Source organism: Morone saxatilis, unplaced genomic scaffold (assembly GCF_004916995.1).
Source record: "Morone saxatilis isolate NCDOM2014 unplaced genomic scaffold, NCSU_SB_2.0 Contig15, whole genome shotgun sequence".
Lineage (NCBI taxonomy): Eukaryota > Metazoa > Chordata > Actinopteri > Moronidae > Morone > Morone saxatilis.
The window spans coordinates 12794145-12814883 of NW_023339707.1; the positions used below are offsets into that span (position 1 = coordinate 12794145).

The 20739-nt window shown below is 41.0% G+C and overlaps 1 protein-coding gene across 1 annotated transcript; it reads right to left on the minus strand.

Annotated features, from left to right (window-relative positions):
* Positions 1–282: 282 nt before the first annotated feature.
* Positions 283–20160, minus strand: LOC118324516 (dihydropyridine-sensitive L-type skeletal muscle calcium channel subunit alpha-1-like). Its single transcript, XM_035656914.1, has 45 exons — positions 19976–20160; positions 18557–18662; positions 16127–16266; positions 15780–15913; positions 15488–15640; positions 15149–15354; positions 14877–14980; positions 14623–14768; positions 14451–14532; positions 14205–14365; positions 13882–14107; positions 13580–13787; positions 13335–13455; positions 12777–12891; positions 12589–12688; positions 12431–12500; positions 11861–11993; positions 11612–11741; positions 11466–11525; positions 10640–10746; positions 10422–10509; positions 10004–10111; positions 9841–9893; positions 9609–9755; positions 8771–8972; positions 8509–8667; positions 7511–7621; positions 7343–7426; positions 6597–6644; positions 6036–6062; positions 5817–5942; positions 5662–5727; positions 5438–5529; positions 5193–5352; positions 4932–5059; positions 4716–4812; positions 4488–4590; positions 4261–4362; positions 4029–4162; positions 3576–3701; positions 3147–3355; positions 3004–3068; positions 2755–2801; positions 2599–2673; positions 283–1868 (listed from the first exon to the last, which is right to left on the minus strand). The coding sequence occupies exons 1-45, from the start codon at positions 20158–20160 to the stop codon at positions 1557–1559; spliced, it is 5556 nt and encodes a 1851-aa protein (XP_035512807.1). The 3' UTR covers positions 283–1556.
* Positions 20161–20739: the final 579 nt, after the last annotated feature.

Sequence of the window (20739 nt, forward strand, 5' to 3'; positions counted from 1 at the left end):
GTGCTTTGCTAGGCAAGACTATTTATAGAGGCTCTCAGTTTTCACACTATAACTTCTGTGAGGCGGGGGGGCAGCATTCAAAGCATGCAACTATCTTCTCATCCAGGCTCTGTCGGCACTAACTGGCTCATTTTGAGGTATTTCTATCATTAGCTTTTATTGATTTTCCTGGAGAAAACTCACCTGTTATGTAAGTTGTATTTTTGTCTTCTCCAAATCATAGCCTGTGTAGTCAGATGCCCATTTTTGGGTTGTTTGCAGAAAGAAAACTAACACAGAAAGGAATGTTTGGATGATTTATTTCTTTTGCTGTGGTGAAAACACCAATGTAACATCAGCCATAATGGCACAGATCCAGAAGTGAAGGTGAGAGGTTGAGCTATAAAGTTCACTCCAACTATCTCCAAAACCTTGCAACATAATGTATGTATGACAGCAAAACACAGGCTGATCAGAAGATAATGTAAAAAAAGTCCTCCAGATTGCCTGTTATTGTTTTTATTCAGGCACAAAACATGAACAAGTGCAATAAATGATTTTTTTCTTTATAAGCCCAGGTGAGCTATAAAGCTAAATCCACCATACTCCAGGTATGCTGACGATAGGTCATCTGTATGGGTCAAACTTAGTGTCCTTAAGACAAAGGTATGACATATTTATGTAAATAAAAAACACTTAAAACCTGGAGCAGCTGAGTGACTTGTAAATAAATCACATGAACTGCTCGACTGGCTTTAAATTGAACAAATACTTTCATACAGCTAAATCTTTGGATCATTCTTTCATAGATTAAATGTATCTCTATGTCCAAGATAAAAAATGTTTCCTCATTAAAATCTGCTGATACCAACTGCACACAAGAACAGCGGTGAGCAGGAGAAAACTCAGTAATAAACGACTAAAAGACAGCAAGTCCCATCGGATTAGAGAACACTGCTGTAACAACAAAGAAAAAGGCCTGCATTGTCATTAGTAGCACCAGAGCCCTGTTAAGAGTGTGAACTTAATACTCAGTTCAACTGTTCTGGGTCTGGATGCACAGAAACACAGTTGCTATCACCCCCAAAGTGGCGTCCTTCTCCCACTGTCCTCACTGAACTGCAGCACATTAAAGACAGCTGCTTGCTCCCTGTCTTCAGTGAGTCATTTTAGTCAGCGGTCACTATCCTACCTCCCTCAGTGAGGCTTCAGTAAGACACTCAGCTCACTCACATGGTTGTCCCATAAGTCATATGGAATGGATAACCTCAATAAACGCTACAAAGAAAGAAGTGCGTCAATCCGTTCGCTCTGAGATAAGTTAGTGTTTTTATTAGTTTCAATAAATCTGAAGATTGAGATGATGTTCTGTCATCAGATGTATTGTTTCTCCTTGGTTAAGTTTCAACCACACTTGACAATATATTAAACCTGAGCCAACCTGCCTTTATGCCCTTAGCCAGGCTAGTAGATACAGATTGTCATAGTGGGAAACAGGCTTGGTAAAGTGAGTTGAGGTGGAGACATTTGCAAGTGTAAAAATCACAAGTTAACCATGTAAACTCAAGTGATAGCCTCTAAACTTTGGAGTCAGCCTCAGTTGGCTCCTGTACGGAGGGAATCCTGGGGATTGGACGTCTCTTTCTCCTCACAGCTGGATCTGGCTGGCTTGTTTCCTGTGCTGCCACAGCAGAGGCAGGTGGAGGAACAGGGATGGGACGTCTCTTTTTGACAGAGGCGACGCTGCCGGACCGTTCGCTGAGGATGCCCTGTGCCACGCTCTCCATATCATCTACAGTTGTGCGCATGGCATCAGCCATCTCCTTCTTAGTCACAGTGACAAAGTCGGGATCTTTGGCCAAGGAGCCCAGACCGCCCTTTACTAGAGCCTGAAACAGAAAACAACATGCAGTGCCCTTAATTACATACAGTAACATTTTCTCATTATTACTAATGGCAATGCAATTGGTTAGTAAATAATTACTGTGATTTGTGGAGTTTATCTATATCTGTCCTACATCCATGTAAAACTAACTTGGGTGTAATATCAACAAAAATTCAGTGATCACAAAATCAGTTCAAAAGAGCTTTACAGCTGGTAATTACATAACATTTTGACCACCTGGGCAACCCGGTGCTGTTACTGTTACCGTTTCACAACTTTTCCTTCCTTGGATCACTTTTGATAGATATTGACCACTGCAGACCGGGAACACCCCACAAGAGCTGCAGTTTTGGAGATGCTCTGTCGTCAACTTTGAGGATGAAATGTTCACTTGCTGCCTAATATACCCAACCCACTGACAGGTGCCATAATAACCAGATAATCAGTGTTATTCACTTCACCTGTCAGTGGTCATAATGTTCTGGCTGAATGGTGTATATGACATTGTTGCTCTTGAAGTTAGTACACTGTGTTTACTTTTTCAGGAGTTATAAATACAGTTCAATTCAGGGCTCGGCTTAATTTGTGTCCAGGAAATGGTGCTGAAAAAGGAGTTTATTGTCTCCTATCTATGACAGATCTGACAGTGGATCAGGACATTTCCTGCTGATAGAGGTGGTAATTAATTAGTGTGCGATTAAAGAGTTGGCGGTTAGAGATCCTTCCTCGCTTACCTCCTGAACGAGCTGGTCAGCTGCAGTACGGGAGCTCTGGCTCTGACTGTCACCATAATTAGGGTCATAAGGGAACTGCAAAGAAAAGTATTTGCATCTGTTTATTGTCTACATAAACTGTTGTCATTTACACTGGATGAGCCAATAAAATATTACCTGTGTTCTGTCTGTTCTCACTGTGAAGTTCCAGGAGCGCACATTGTCTAAACAAGAGTGAAAAAAACAATGAAGTACAGAGAAATACATATTTTTTGCCAGATTTTAATCAAACATCTGGAAAAGCACTGTACATACCACTAAAATAAAATTAACAGTCAGCTTGTCAGCCATCTGCAATGCACTTTGTTAAGCACTTTTCATACAGGTTAGTGCAGTTCAAAGAGTTTTCTTGATGTATTGACGTACCTGGCTCTGCATCCTCATTGGGATTGTAAAACTCTTCAGGACTGCCTTCTCTGTCAAATGAAAATCTGAATGAAAACAAAAAAAATGTCACCCACATGTCATCTAGTCTCCTATATAAATATGTTTGTGTGTCTGGTACTCACTCAGCGAAGGCGTTGTTGTTAGTGTTGCTTCTTGGTGCAGTTGTGGGGAAGAATTCGGTAGTGGGTATCGACCCAGCCGAGTTTGGTGGAGACTCAGACTGGCTCTCGGAGAACTGGAGGGGCCGCTGGTTGGTCATCTGTTGGGACTGAGTGTTGGCAGTCTCAGAGGAGAATGAGTCCACTTGGTTACCAAACAGACCGTGTGTACGCTGGAAATACAGAGGAAGACAAGCACACATGCAGGTAGAATTAGTGTATGCAGATAATCCAACTGACCAGTCTCTCCGTAATCATTCAATCCAAAAATAAACTTTACCAAAATTAGAGCTATATGACTTCCACCTGACAGTGATAATGCAGAATATGCACATGAATACACTGTGTTTGTCTGTATATCTGTTCTTTCAAGTTGCAGATGGTATTTCTCACATGGTAAATGCCTTCCTCTCCAGCCTCCTCCATAGCTCTGTCCATCTCTTCCTCATTTTGCAGGTCTCCTGAAATGGCCCTGTGCATCTCTGGAGCCACCTCGTCATCTATACTCCTCAGGCCCGCCTAGAAAAACATGGAGCACATAGCAGTGTGTTCGTAAGGAGAGGAAAAAGATGAAAGTTATAGTTGAGTACTGGTGCAATAGAAGCATATCAGGTCATATATACTGTGGTATGTGTCGGTTACACATAGAGACAAGTAAGCGTCTGTAATGGTGTAGTGCATAGAAAAACTATTTATTTATTACTATTTATGTCTTAAGAAAAACTATGCATTTACATTTTGCATCGCATGGTCTTTCTGAGCCATTTCCAGTTATCATGCAGTAATTTCATGCATCCTTATACATTATAATAATGATGTGATATTGACCCCACATTAATTGCCTACCTGGATCTCTGGGCCTGAGGCGCTCTTCTTAGATGGCCGGTAGCCGTAATACTCCTCCTGGCGCTTCAAGAACTTACGGAAATGGTCCTGGAGCAAGAAGGTGGAGTAGAATTTCCCCACAGTCACCTCATCATCTATAACCAGACAAGTAACAGGGCTTTCAGAGTGAGAAATACTGGATTATTTTGTGAAGGTGAAACTAAACTTATTATATTACTGTTGATAAACTCACCTCCTATAGGGGGGATGACCTGGTCCAACAGTTTCATACTAGTGCGTTTCCAGATTTGCTTAATAATGGCTCTCAGCTCCTCATTGGCCTGCTCAAAGTTACCTGTTCAAAACAATCCATACAAGGCTTAATGGAATTTCAGTATGTATATCAAGTTGAAGCAAACACACATACTGTATATGAACTGTAATCCATAACAGTATAAGACAAGTTTTGATGCTCTGTACCTTCTGTTTTAATCTTGAGTGCAGTCCTGACCAGAGCAAACAGGGTGGCATTGAAGGTGACGGTGCCATCACTGTTGAGAGGCATGTTCATGCCGACCAAGCGCTGCGGATACAGAGAGGAATAGAACAATCAAATACAATACACTTATTATATAGTTTTATCAACTCAGGTTTTTATTATTATCATCACAATCAGTATTTTGTTTATCTTATAGAATGTTTATGTACCTTGCACGCAGCACGATGAGGACAGAACTTGCCAAAGCCCAGTGGAGGCTGGATGCGTCGCAGAAGCGTTACCACATCCAGATGTTTAATTCTCCCCCTGTTAGATCGGAGAAATATGTTATACTCATGTAGGCACAATATGTCTAAGGGGGGCCCACATCTGACCTAGTTCCAGTGCTGACTGAGCACAAATAAATCGGGGGTACAGTTACGTACGTGGCTTCAGGGTCATATTCAGCCCAGATCTTCTTGAACTCATCCAGATGGTGTGGACCAAGAAGAGACCAATCACGAGTCAGATAGTCAAAGTTGTCCATGATGACAGCTACAAACAGGTTGAGAATCTGAAGTAGGTAGATAAAAAAAGACACTTATTTATACAGTTTTCAATATTTCCATCATATGTTGATTGATAAACTATAATAAGAGATATGAATAGAGCTAGAAGATAAATGTGGACTTTCTGTTGTGGCTCACCAAGAAGGCACAGAGACAGTAGAAGCTGAGGAAGTAGAAGACAGCAAAGTTGGACCCGCAGGTGTACTCCTCTCCTGGCAGGAAGTCAGATTTGGGGTCACACTTCTTCCCATACATCGAAGCCATCATGACCTCCTGCCAAGCCTCTCCAGTAGCACATCTGGATGTGTAAACCACAGGGAGATTTTGGCTCAGTATTAGCAATCAGTGACCTTTTTATCCATGGTCTTGGCTTAGAGACTCACCTGAATAACATCAGAACAGCCTGAGGGAATGTCTGGAAGTTGTTGTTGCGGTTGATTTGGGTGCCATCCACTAATGATACCTTTCCAAATATCTGCAGGGTGGTTACAATCCCAGTCAAAACCAGTGCACCAATGATAAATACAGAAACCTGACATAGTGGCATTTAGCAATCTATAGAGGTTTACAATGTTTTCATCCAGAAAATAAATACTGAGGACTGTACCTGCATCCCGATGACAGCGTAGATAAAGAAGAGCATCACGATGAGCAGAGCTACGTGAGGGAGAGCCTGTAGACACAAACCAAACCAACTCATTAAAATTGTGTTAAAAGTGGAGATAAGAAAATGACAATGCTGATGGCCACAGTGTGACAGACCTGAAAAGACTTAATGAAGGTCCACAGGAGGTTACGGATACCCTCTGAACGGTTCAGCAGCTTGACCAGACGCATGACACGGAAGAGTCGGAAGAACGTGATGGAAACTGAGGCATTTTCCTCAGACTGCAGACAAAAAGAACCAGAAGATTTGAGAAAAAGAAAGCATTAAAACAGAAAAACATTGCTGGTTTTACTACCAGGAGAGGTTAGGCTTACCGCAATTGCTTGCATAGGATTTGTCTCCTGCAGGAAGAAGACGAAGAGATGACAGAGTGTAGTTACATGAGTTATATTTGATAGAAGTTATTATTTATTAATAAGGGGCACATAGCATTGATCAACTGTTAAACATTATTAAGGTATGATTTACAATCACAAAGTTACAAAGCCTCCAGGTCTTAGTTGCTGAAAACTAGAAGAACAACTGTAACTCATGCTCAACTCATTTAATAATATAAACACACTTTTTTTTATTGTCAAAATATTAACAGTTTTCAGTCAATCCAGCCATTATTAATACGTGCTGTGCTAATATATTCAGTGTTGAGATGTAGCCCTGTTTGTATAAAATATTTTAGCTTAACTGGAACACAATATAGTGAGCACCCTGAGGTACTATCTTACACTTGCTCTGTAAGATTAAACAGTAGAAACAAAGATGTTTCTCCCGGAGTTTGAGCCACACGCGGTTCAGTACAGTTTAGTAGAGAAAATAATGGAGTGCTCACACAGCAAGGCTCATGCAGCAGTGCAGTGCAGTGCAGATCAGATATTTACAGCACAGCCATGGAGACAGTACAGTCCTCCACTGGAGGCCAGGGCAGTCTGTGGAGGATAGACAGATGAGTGAGGTGAGGTGTATGGAGGACAGAGGGTTAAGGGCGATTCAGAAAGAAAAGGAAGAGGAAGAATAGAGGTGAAATAGGTTTTAGATGGAGAAAATTGGATTTGCAACAGGCTTGTGTGTTTGTGGATGAAAAAGATGATGATAATGCTGTGCAACAATGATTGGAAAAAAAACAGTTTGTGGGGCATTACAAAATGAAATAACACTAAAGTCAATTGATATTGTGCTCTTTTTTAAAGTGCTTGAACAAAACACAGAAAATATAATATAAATATTAATATTTAAAATTGTTGTTTCATTGTGATGAATAATGGACACTTTTGTGGTTTGGTGATGGAAATGGCAATGCTTCTGGGGTTGCACAAGGCACTGAGGAGAGTGGGAGTGAGAGAGTTGGGGTGAGAATGGCTAACAACAGTACTGACCATGTCCTGTGAGCTAGTTCTGCTGGCACCAATCAGCTGTTGGGCCACGATTATATGCAAATGGGGTCAAAGCATTGAATAAATACATTCAGTCACTTCATTTAAAATCACACTATTGACTGGGAATGTCTCATTAAGACAACTCCAGGGACTTCCATATACAGCACCTCCAATAATAATCTGATACCTGTGGAATTCATTAGGGTTCATTAAAAAAGAAAAACATCTTTTATCATACGATATGTACTCACATCGACTTCACTCAGGATGACATCAACGACGCTACCGATGACGATAATGAAGTCAAAGACGTTCCAGGGGTCTCCGAAGTAGCCCTGCACAGAGAGGTAAAGCATTGCTGTGACAGTAGGACATTATATTGGGAGGACAACCACCTGAGCAGACATTTGAGTCTTTACCCTTGCTTTAAAGGCCATCAGCTTCAGAATCATCTCCACAGTGAAAAGCACGGTGAAGATCAAGTTCAAAGTGTCTGACAACTTGGTCACATGGTCTGACTGGTTGCAGTGCTGTTCAAAGTGGAAAGAGAATATTAATCTCAACATGTTACAGTTATTCAGTTGATTATATTACTATTGCTAACATAATAATCATTACTACTAACTAGTATTATGCTAACATTAGAGCAATATACTGATCATAAAATATTCATGACTGAACAAGCAACATCAGAGTTAACACACATAAAAACTCAGCTAATCTGCTCTATTGGAACTGTGTGTGTGTGTGTGTGTGTGTGTCTGACTGAGAAAATAGGTTTTCAGGGCCTTTAATGGTCTTATTTGGATTTCATCATACTTTTGGGTCACAATTAACTTGGTGAGTACTTTAATCAGCGCTGAGCCAAACGTGTTTCTCTTGTCAGTGTTAATAAAAGATCCTTCATTATAGTTTTGCAGGGGTTGAGTGTGTGGTCTCCACATACCACATATGACTGTGAATTAATTATTTTCTTCTTATAATATCTTCTTTTTTTCCTTTTTGGTGAGTGCCATGTTATCATAAACAACAGAAATGGAATTAGCCTAGTAAAAAAGAAAAATCAGGCCCATATTAAAACTTAAAAAACTGGATCTCATCCACTCCTAAAGGGTCTTGTCTGGTCCCCTCTCACCATAGCTATGGTGAAATTTACATGCAAAGTAAGGTTTTGTAAATTAACTGACAAAGAAATATGTAGGGCATCCTGCATTAATGCGCTCCTAATCCTCCCAAAATTAATTAGTCTGGGACTTTGCCGGAAAGTCATAATAAGAAAGTTTTCACTTTCTCATTAGTTAAATGGTGCAACAGACACTGAACTCTTCTTCTCTCTAAAGATACTAAATATTGACACTGAATCTTGTTTGTCCGCAACCTCAATACAATCTTAACAACATGACGTTCATTTGCATACCTGCATCCCCAGACACAAGGTGTTGAGCATAATTAGGAAGAACATGAGGTACTCAAAGTAGCAGGAGGTGACAATGTACCAGACTCTGTACTGGTAAGGGTTTTTCGGGATGTAGCATCTCAGAGGACGAGCCTTTAGTGCGTACTGCACACACTGACGCTGAAGGGGAGGCAGAAGGTTGGTTAAAAGAAAAATAATAATGTGTTTTACTGGGAATGATTGGACTCTCTCACTGTCCTAAGCTTCTTCTCTTAGGGCTTACCTGGTTCTTGTCCAGCTCACAGTCCTTATACTCCTGCTCGCCTTGCTCCTGGAAAGTGACGATGACAAAGCCCACAAATATGTTCATCATGAAGAAGGCGATGAGGATGATGTAGATGATGAAGAAGATGGACACATCCACACGGTTGTTGAACACAGGACCCATGTCTTCTTCATCTGAATCAATTGCTCTGTATAACAGCCTGGAAACAAACGGATGAGAAGTTGACTGATGTTTTCCTCCTTTATTTTTTCTCTCTTTCTACATAAATGCATACTTATGTTGTACATCAATACCTCTTTTGACTGATTAGAAACAGATGGAGTCTGTCTTACTGTTTCTCTACCTGTCTGTCTGCCTATCATTTCATTTTGACCAATTCTATGTAGGGGCAGGGGAGAGGAGTTGGTGGGCTGGGTGGAGGAGTGACACTGCTCCTTTGAACATCTTTTTTAAAATGCTTCTGGATGTTTTGTTTTGAATGTTGATGTTTTTATTCATTCTGTTTACTTATCGTATTTTTTCCTCTCATATTTACACCCTGTCTTTGTTCTGGAGTTGCAACACCTTGTCTGTAAATGGTTAAATAAAGAAGAAGGGGAAGTTGGTAGGACAAAGATCAAAGAAAAAAGATACAATAAGGCTAATTTGTTTAGATACATTGTAAAATTCAGCGGATTAAAAATGATATATTGCCTCTATTACCATCTCTGGCTTCAGGTAATGGAATTACTTCCAACTCAATATCCATGTAATAAGATGTTCTGTCTTCAAGCTTAATCAAACAGATAAGATCAAAAAAATGCAATTTATCAAGTCAAAATGATGCTGTGCTTACTTTGGCCAGCCCTCAAATGTGGAAACAGTGAAGAGAGCCAGCATGCCATAGAGCACATTGTCAAAGTTGAAGTCACTGTTGAGCCATTCTCTCTTAGCCAACACTGTGTCTTGTAAAGAATTGTCCATGTGCTTCAAGAAGAATCCCCTGAGAGCAGAAACAGAGAATGGTCACTCAAAAATAGCTTTTTGCTAAATTAAAATCTATGATGTGTGGAAGATGTTTGCCTTACTGGCATTCCTCCGCAGTCACTTTGGACGAGTCTGTGCAGCTGTAGAATTTACCCTGGGAGGGAGAGGATTAGTGACACATTTAATACATAAGCAGTGAGGATTCATCTGGAAATATTACGGTGTCACTACATATGGTGTTGACATCATCTTTTAAAAACGTACCTTGAAAAGCTGCACCCCTATGCAGGCAAACATGAAATTCAGCAGCATGGTGACCAGGACAATGTTGCCAATGGTTTTGATGGCCACAAACACGCATTGGACCACATGCTGTGATTAAAGACAAACAATGACCACTTAATACTGTTAATACAAGTACTCTACTTAAATACAATTTGAGCTACTTGTATCAGAAATAAATATTGTACTTTTACTGTACCACATTTATCTAACAGTTAGAATTAGTTGTTTTCAGATTAAGAATTTACATAGAAAACCATTTAAAGACTTTTACTTGTGATAGAGTATTTTTTATATTGTATTGATATTTCTACTTAAATTAAAGGTTTGATTACTTCTTTCACCATTGGGCACAGGCATTTTCCAGGCACAATTTACTGTATTTATGAATGCGTTGTACCTTTAACCCCTTGGCTCTATTGATGGCCCTGAGAGGCCTCAGCACCCTCAGCACCCTAAGAATCTTCACCACAGAGATAGCACTGGATCTGAATAAAACACAGGACAAAAAGCAGTCTTTATATGCACATCTTGGAATACTAAAATTTGGAATTTAGGACAAAAATAACAATAGGGATGTTCTACATCTAATGTGGCAGTTTTAAAATGTTTACTCACTCCATTCCCATAGAAAGCAGGGAGACTCCAACCACAATCAGATCCAGGATGTTGAAGGAGTTACGGCAGAAGGATCCCTCGTGCATGAATGCTCCATATACTGTCATCTGTCAGATACATCAGAGTCATACCCACAATACTGAACCAAACACAATTGTGTTCAGGCTTTTTTAAACCCAGAAACAGATATAAGACTGAGAAAATTAGTTGAATAATCAATTAGTCAATTGATAGAAAATGAATGAGACTATTTTGATAATTTTATCAATTTCTTCTGAAATGAGAGCATTTGCTAATTTTCTTCTTGTAAAATATTAAACTGAATATCTTTGGGTTGTCAACTGTGGATTGGACAAAACCAGAAATTGTCTTTAAAGACATTTTAAAGACTAAATGATTAGTAAATTAACCAAGAAAATTATGGATAATGGAAATAATTGCTAGTTGCAGCCTTAATGTCGAAAATGTAATGAACTTATTTCCAGAAGTAGGGACACACATATCACTGACGTGCAATTCAGCAGAGCAATAACTACTATGATTGCGAATGAAGTAGGTTCACTGCGATTTCCTTTTCCCTGACATAATATTATTTAATTATTATAAGGGAAGATTCTATTCTGTCTTGTGGTACTCATAATGCTGGCATATCTTTTGTGCCAAGACAGTAACATTAGACTCTGGGTTGTTTTTAATTTTCTGACATTTCTGGAACAAAATTATCAAATTTAAACACATAGAATATCAGAAAAAAAACAATATCTACTATCTTGACTTCAAAGAACCACATCAGTCAAAATTCAATAAAGCATAACATATACGTTACCTTCAGTACAATCTCAATGGTGAACACAGTTGTGAAGACAATATCAGCATAGGCCAAGATCTGTAGGAAAAGAACAAAGGGTGGTCAAATTTGACCTTTTCTTCAGTTGTTAATGTCCAATATGTAGTGGTAGACTTGATTGTGACCTGGTTCCTATAGGACTTGGGGTCAATGGGGTCCTCAGCTGCCAAGGAGATGGAGGAGAGCAGGATGAACAGAAGGATTAAGTTGGTGAAGGAAGAGGCGTTGATGATCTTGTAACACAGTTTACGGAACCTGGATACCGATGAATATGCAAAGAGAAGTGTTGTGTTATCATTGTATGTTATGAGAAAACAGAGAAATATAACCACTCTGAGGTCTGTTATTCTCAGGTTGGTTTGTCTCATTCCTACTTGTTCTGAGGGCCAAAAATGAAAAAGGAGCTAGCTTCAGGCAACGGAACGGCTTCTTCCTTCAGCTGCAGGTCGGCCATTGGTCGGGGCCGAGGGCTGATGGGGATTTCAGGCTCTTCCTCCTCATCATCACCTGCCATGTAGAAGAAAACAGGCTCAAAGTTCTATAGTGCAATGATAGATTTATTTGTTGGTAGCAGTCATGTTACAGCACTACAGAAGAGAGTAGCAAAGCAAAAATCCAGTAAATTAAATAAAAGTCATAATTATGGAAAAAAGGAAGTATCTTTATACTGAATCACCTTGTAGACTTTATATGGTAGTCACCAGAGTAGTGTGAAAACAGCCTAACTTTAGACTCTGCTATAAACTTGGCCCAGGGAATTGGCTGAGTCTAATAATAATGAAGGGTTACTATACTTGTACTGTAACATAGCCAAGACAGCAGCACTGGTAAACAGGCAGTGTAATAAATATGAATTCCTTCAATCAGTAACCTCCTACTGCTACAACTGCATTGGGTTAAGAGTTAGAGATGCAAGACAAGTAGAGGAAGAACATTTTTTTTACCTGGGAAGTCGTCAGGTGGGAATGGATCTTTCACTTCATTGACATTGGACTCAAACTCATCAACTTTCAGCTGAAAAAAAAACCCAACCATCTTTATGTATTGAAACTACTTACATGTCATTGCCAAGATGTAATATGATACCAGAAACAAAGATAACCTTGGCTGTGGTGGGCATGCCCTCCATCTTAGCTCTCTGCTCTGCCAGTTTCTTAGCTATCCTCTCTCTCTCCTCATCAGTCTTTTCAGGCATTTTGGACCTGGAGGGTGAGAAAGGAGATGAGCAGATCATCTCAATTGGGTTACACTGAAATTCTTGCATTTTATTCGTGTATTTGTCTTATTCACCTTAGTAGCTTTCTCCTCAACTTCTCCTCTGCCTTTTCTTTCTGTGCTGAAGTCAGACTCTCCGCCTCTGCTAGGTTGTCAACGGCAATGGCCAAGAAGACATTGAGGAGGATATCTGATGTCTGAGCTGAGGAAAACAAAAACCTTGATTTTTTATAAAACATTATTGGTATACAATTTTTAGCCACAGGGGCTCTATGGATGGAAATGTTGGTCTGTTCATCAGTAGGTCAGTTGACCCACCACTTTGACTGAAATATCTCAACAAGTATTGGATGGATTGCTATCAAATTTTGTACAGACAGATGATTTATCCAATGTGGTCATCTTCTGACTTTTCATCTAGTGCCATCTTCAGGTTAAAACTTCTATCTGTCCAATATTTTGGTTCACAACCAAATACCTGCAATGATGAACATTATACCTGCTAAACATCAGCATGTTAGCATTGTCAGCATGCATATGCATGTTACATTTACAGTAGTACAAGTAGTACAGCTTCACAGAGCTAGCATGGCTGTAGACTCTTATAATCTTATTAGTGTATGTAAAGGATACAGTTTCCGCAGACAAAGAGGACGATAAAGTAGATGGCGACCAGGATGCCAGGAAAGACGGGCCCTCCATAGGCCATAATGCCATTGTACATGATAGTGGTCCAGTCCTCTCCTGTTAAGATCTGAGAGATAGTCCAATGTTAAAAAGCATACAATGCTGCTACTATAATGCACTTCATTCACACTATGGGTCAAATAAATCAAAGCAATCATTGCTAAAGCATAAAATATATTAATCCGTCTCACCTGAAACACACTGATGAGGGCCTGAGGGAAGTTGTCAAAATTACTGCGTCTGGGTCTGTGGTCAGTAAAGTTGAATTTCCCTCCAAACACCTGCATGCCCAGGAGAGAGAAAATGACGATGAAGAGGAAGAGAAGAAGGAGCAGGGAGGCGATGGAGCGTACAGAGTTGAGGAGAGAGGCCACAAGATTACTCAGAGAGGTCCAGTATCTGCAAAACAGTTGGAAGAAGAGAGGTGTTAAATACCGTTATATCACACTACAAGTTTGACAAAAACATGACCCTCGAGAGGGACATAACTTACTTTGTGACTTTTAGGATCCTCAGCAGGCGGATACACCTGAGAACAGAGAAACCAAGGGGAGCCACGGCCCCTGCAGAAAACATGATCATCTCCAGGATACCACATAGCACCACAAAGAAGTCAAAGCGGTTAAACAGAGACATGAAGTATGCTCTGGGTCCCAGAGCATACATCTTCACAAACATCTCTATGATAAACAGCACCAGCAGGACACGACTGGCCACATCTGTTGAGATAAGAGAAGAGAGAGATGATTTGATAAAGCTGGGAGCAAGAATTTATGTTAAAAAATATGCACAGTTATAATTATTTTCATCACCAACCTTGTAGGGAAGTGAGCGAGTCAGACTGGTGGTGGTGCTCTGTTGCTATGGTCAGGGTGTTGAGAAGGACGAGGAACATCACTAGCCAGTAAAAGCCCTTGGTTTTCACATACACCAGGCACTTCATCCTGAAGAAACGGTTCCAGCGACGGGCCAGGCGACTAAACACAAAAATAACTCTTACTTACTGTACCAAGTCACCATGAATATTGCATGTAAACATTTACACATTTACTGCTGACTCACTAGTAGTAGACGATTCGACTCTTGCCTTCCAGATCATACAGGCTGTCTGCGTCAGAATCTCCACTGGTTAAAGGCAGGAGTCCTGACAAGAGAATAACAGTTGAAATGTAACTGGTTTAATTTAACTGTTTCTCTACATGGAATGGTTGCTGAGGTGGTTTACAGTGCTCACCTTTGCCCTCTCGGTCAGCATCTAAGACTTCAGCGTGAGTGATCCACTCCATGTAGCCATGCAGGTCTTCATCTAGCTGCTGACGCTCTCGCAACTTCTGGAACTCTCCACGTGACCTGGCCTTCTCTCGCTCTTTGGTAAACTCTCTGAGTGGAAAAAAAAGTAAAACAGCATGTGATTAATTTTTCTAGTTATTTAATGTGAAGAGGCAAGATGCAGACAGGAGAAAGTATAGAAGATAATAGTTATCCTACCCACTGAGCACACCCAGAACGAGATTGAGCACAAAGAAGGAGCCCAGCAGAATGAGGGGAACAAAGTAGAGCCAGGGCCATTCATTTCCTATAGCATCATTAAGCTGAAAGACAACACTGGGTCAGCTACAAACAATGTATTCTGTTAGTTATACAGTATACTTTGCACAATAAATACCTAAAATATAGACAAATGTCAAGGTTTTGGTGACAAAAGCACAAATTCCCCAACAGAGAAAAATAACTGCAGTGATGTTCAAACAGTCACTGACCCAGTAGAGCACTTTGGTCCATCCCTCCATGGTAATACACTGGTAGACCGTAAGCATGGCAAAACCAATGTTATCAAAGTGGGTGATGCCATTGTTAGGACCTTCCCAGCCTGGTCGACACTCAGAGCCGTTGATCATGCAGCGGCGACCATTACCAGCCTGAGCACAGGGTGCAGGCAGCTCACCTTCTGCTGTGGAGCAGATATCTGTGGGCCAAAAAGAAGGTAAATATCATTTTTGAATTTAGCTTCAGACAATTGAACATTATAACTGAAAAGATTTCAGGTATGACTATAAATAACAACATATACAAAAGCCCAAGTGAAACAGTGTGCATACTTGTGCCAGTATAATAGCAGGTCTTGTGCATTTTGCACTTGAAGAGCTCCAGTCCCATGATAGCATAGATGGTGACCAGTAAAAAGACCAGCAGGGCAATGTGCAGCAGAGGCAGCATGGCTTTGAGGATGGAGTTCATCACCACCTGCAGGCCTGAATGTGAACAGTAACACCAAAAACATTACAACAGCACAAACTCTCATCACTGTCTCTAGAAAGCTTTCTTCACATATACGGTATTTCCAAATGAATCAAACAGTGCGACATGGACACAGAGTTTTTAGACTCTTACTGGGGACTCCAGAGACGAGACGTAAGGGCCGCAGCACTCTGAAGGCTCTCAGCGCCTTCATGTCAAACCCTCCACCCTTCTCCATTGGCACACCTGCTATCTTATTGATGGTATCCAAGGCAAAAGTGAAGAGACTGTAGGAAAATATTATACAACCATAAGTGCCTAGACAACTGTTGCCTTGATACAAAACAGGCATTCAGCAGAACAGTGTTCCAGTTTGGATATTACTATTATTACTATTATATGATATTACATTTTCAAGTGTCAATGGCAGTTTCTCAGATGTCAAAGGGGAGCCATGTCCTTTGCTGAGATATCCACCTGCAGCTCAGAGCTCATCTTACCCCATGAAGACGATGACAAAGTCCAATATGTTCCAACAGTTCCGTAAATAGGCGCCTTCATGGAACACGAGCCCATACGCCACTATCTTCAGAAAGCACTCTAATGTGAATATGATCAGAAAGATATACTCCAAACTCTCCTGCAGCAAGACAAAACAACAACAGGAAATGTTATAAAGCTTACAACCTTCAGGTTAAATTCCCTTGTAAGATATGGAATGACTGAAGTAAATTACAACTTTGGCATTTAAGCACCTGCTAGGGGGAACAGCAATAGATGTTGCTGGTATTAGAAGACCTCATTAGCTTTTATAACCTCTTAGCCAATGCAGATTAAACACCTCAGAAGGTTTAAACAGATGGGTGGCCCACGAGTCACACTGCAATGAATGAAACAAGTTGAGCCACAATTTTAAAAGGAGTGTTGCCAGACAGTACGAAGCAGACTGTTTGCAGAAATGTAAATGCTCAGTTCAGAGGTGCCTAACAGATAAGCATCACTGTGGTTGAATAAAATTATCTGTTTGCAAATCGGGCTTGTATCTGTGTTTTTAATCATCAGTGTTGATATACTGTCAAAACACAGCAAATGTGTTACCAAAACACTCCATCGCACATATTTGCTTACAAAAGCAGCTTGAAACTGTCATCAGTAGACGGGCTACTTCTTCATTGCTCTCATAAACACAGAATAGGAGAAGAGTATGACAGAGCTCCCTAGAAACATAGCCACAACTTCAGGTATCATCAAGAGAGTTAATTTGAGATACAGCATACTGTTAATGATATATGATAGGCTGTTTATTTCCCTTTGATCCTTTTAAACAAATCAGGTCAATAATATTTGGCTGAACCATCCAGCAGCAGCCTCCAAGCCCCCAGTCGACTGGGACATCCAAGGCCAACCTTGCATACATTAACAATAATACAAACTAAAACTCAAGAAATGTTATTGAAATGAAACCAAGTAGGGCAACGAGTAGAGCTGTGCCTCCACACTGCAGTGTATCAATGTTACTAACCATCATATTTCATGAGTACATGAGAATGAATGTGGTTACATGAGGCAACATTTGTGGACTCTCCTGTATCCACCTGCGTCAGTTGGTTGAAACTGCGTGGGCCGACCTACTTCTAACAGCAACGGGGGGGTGAAGTTGACCAGCTCTCCTTACAGCGCTCACCTCTGAGGAATGGCACAGTAAGAAGTAAGAAGGATTTTGTGAGGAGGCTGGTGAGTGGGCCAAAGCAAAGATATTAAAGAAATGGAGTCAGTTTCAGGTTCAGATACAGGATGAAAAACTCTGAGGTGTGGGTCAATCAGTTGGGTACCAACAAGATTTATAGCTTTTAACCTAGTGATGTGTGTAGTTTATTGACTGAATGGTGAAAAGCAGGTTATGGCTGGCCATACATTGACATTCGAGCTGGAAGTCAGGCCTCTTAGAGACAACCATCCACATATCAAGTCTCTCACAACGAGCGTCCTCAATACCACAACACCAGCGTCAATACAACCTAAAATATCTAGACATCGGCAAAGATGTGTACACTGTGCAAGAGCAAACATATATCTTTTGCTCACTACACCACAGATAATACACTATCCACATCCTCACAGCAGTGTAAACACACACCTATGAGGGTGAAATATAATAACACCTGGAAAAACACCGGCAGCATCGCGGGGTCAAACAACTGCCACCAGCTAGTGCTGGTTCAACATAAGAGACTCTGTGAATCATCTGAGTGAGAAGAGTCATGAAACCCTTCCTAATTTGTTTGGGAGAATACATAACAAATGTCTCCACAATTACTGTCTGTTTAGCAAAAACGAAAGCCATGCAATCCTGAAAACTCAGATGTAACAAGCTCAGTTTTAAAGGCTTATATAAGGCTATATTTCAGCCAGTTTGGGGGGCATTTCAACCTCAGAAACATCTTTGTATTCTGCAAATGTTTCCATGTAGGGATAAATTCCACACTCATCATATCCTGAATGTTCCTAGTTAATTCTTATGTATTTTAACTATTGTCTTCTTTTATGGCCACTTTTTGGCCAGATAAGAATAAACTAATCACAGCTGGAGGATAAACTAATAGCACAGTTGTTTGATGGCATTTTCCTCTGCAAACACAGATGGGATGCCAAATAAAGAACTGAGTTGTGTCTGGAAGCATTTTAAATAGGGCTTGGCACTCACCACCAGCTGACCATCTGAAACACTTAGCTATTAAGTGTCTAGCTTTGCTGGCTCAAATCAGTCATATTCATTTATTGGACACAGCTGCTCATCTACTGGTCATGGTAAAATATTGGATCCTTCAAAAACAAAACACCACAGGTTTCTTTTCTATGAAAAACAAATGTCCATAGCACATTCTGAGTCATTCATCAGAGAAAGGGTTTGTGTTCATACTCATACTCACCAAGCTTGAGTTGGTGTTATTAGTGTCTTCTTCAGGCATGGGCAGGAACACAGCCAAAGCAATACAGTTTGCAAAGATGGTCAATAAGATGATGATCTCAAAGGTTCTGGATGGGGAAACTCAGGATCATAACAACAATACATGAGGTGGACTTGATGATAATATTTGAGTTAACAGTGTACATGTCCAATAAAGTCAGTCAAGATATGCTTTTATACATTTCTTTCATTTCTTTCTCTATTTGTGTGAGTTGTTCTTGTATTTCTTGTGATGTGATATAAACAAATAAAATAAATCTAACAGCTCCATAACGCTAACACTGGTCAGTGCTTAATGCTGCTTGAAACATCATCCCTATAACAGCCCATCAGGTAGCCAGCAAAGCGGTCACAGTAAATGTAATCTTGTCTGCTGTGCTGCTTCATTCTCGTCCATAGGGGGCTCTCTAAGAGAATTCCCCTGCCAGGTCAGCATCATGTCTCCCTGTGATGCCGTGGGACAGCTGCACAGCCCAAGAATATGACCAATCCATTTAAACACAGAGTACTCATCAGAAAAAAAGCTGTTTGGTTATTCTTTGAGATACTTATTTATTCTAAAATATGTAAGCATTAATAGAATGACAATAAATAAGGGGATTTTAAGGGTTCAGTCCATTTCTATAATTTTGCTCTAAATGCCGAAGGCATGTCCTGTGTAAAAGTAATAAAATACCAATGTGATTAAACTGCTGCAGTAAAAACTCATGGCCTGGCAATGAGGCAGTTGTCATTGCATTGATATGATGACTGGATTCTATTTTGGATGTAAAATATGTATTAACCAGGAATGGACATCAGGCTAAAAGCAGGGAACCCCCTATAGGGGCCATAACATCACTCAGCAGCCTGCCTTGTGTTCGTGCCTCACTGAGTGTCAGCACTTCAGAGCAGCTATTTCCACATTAAAAGCAGAATTTCAGCTATCAGGAAGCCAAGAGGCAGCTTCACTAATTGTTTATGTCTGCCAGATGTAAATAGACAAGCATAAAAAGCCCTCCAGGTGAAAACATGAAGGCTACAAACTTGACTTTGCCACAGGGCTGCCAGATACATAACAACAGTCTTAACACTTCAGAGATCGCCTTAACACAGATTTGAAAGAGACTTGCTTGGCTGCGCTCACCACAGGTGAACTAGATGGCCGATAATTCACTGGCCTGCAGACACCTAATTTCTGTAGCTGTCAGGGTTCTTAGCCAGAGCCTGTAATAACTCCATATAACTCCATAAGTTCAGTATCATACATTCTGTAAATACTTCTGTTTTAAGGGCAGATTTTTGAAGCTAGTGTCTACTTTATCATACAAATACAAAAGTCTGTGAGTTGTGTATAATGTAGGTCTTGTGTGTGTGTTTTTGTGTAAGATATAAAGGATACTTCCACTCCACAATGTTGATGCAGGCCTTGCGGAAGGGATTTTTGAGGGTGAAAAGGAAGAGGGATCTCGCTGGTCGAGGGTTGCCCCCAGTGGCCTGTAGCTTCTTCAGCTTCTCCCTCTGCTTCCTCTTCAGCTCCTCTTCATTCATGATGACCGGTTTGGCCGCCTCTCCGTTGGCCGCCATCTTGTCGCCTCTACCTGAGACAAGCTCCCAGTCGTCTAATAATGTGTCCTCTCACTTTATAATCCCAAATGGAGGCACTGTATAGCTCCTCGTTGCGATGGCACCCTGAGTTCCAGACCAGCTGATCCTGTGTACGCTCCTCCGCCGCCCTCTCTCCCCTCTTCTCTTCTCCCTCTGACTCAGTGTCCCTCACACAGAGCCACAGGCCTCTCCTCCTGGCTGAGGGCCTCTGACAGAAAAAGCCCCCACGGCAGGGAAAAATAACAGGAGCCCAGAGTGGCTGGAGGAGCAGTTGGCCCTGCTGAAGTTTAAATTTAGACTGTGAACCACTGACAGCCCATGCTTGGGGATGGTTAGGAGGGTTGGGGGTGGAAGGTGGAAGAAGTAGATGGGATCAAGGGGTGGGGGGTTTGGGGCAGGGCAGCAGTGGCAAACGAGAGCACAAGGAAGGGGAGAGACACAGTTTGGGGGAGTCTTGCAGTAGCAGAATATCACCACTAGCCCCCCTGAACCTGCCCTCCCTTTCAAAGCAGGCTCAGCTGCTCTGCTGCTGGACACTGTTGAACCCTAAACTGTGTA

Excerpts from the sequence above, each read along its gene's own strand:
- LOC118324516 (XM_035656914.1), bottom strand. The coding sequence starts at position 20,160 with ATGGCGGCCAACGGAGAGGCGGCCAAACCGGTCATCATGAATGAAGAG. Across the intron at positions 11,526-11,611 it reads CCAAGTCCTATAGGAACCAG|ATCTTGGCCTATGCTGATAT; the intron begins GTCACAATCAAG and ends CTTTTCCTACAG. Across the intron at positions 3,069-3,146 it reads AACAACAACGCCTTCGCTGA|ATTTTCATTTGACAGAGAAG; the intron begins GTGAGTACCAGA and ends GTTTTCATTCAG.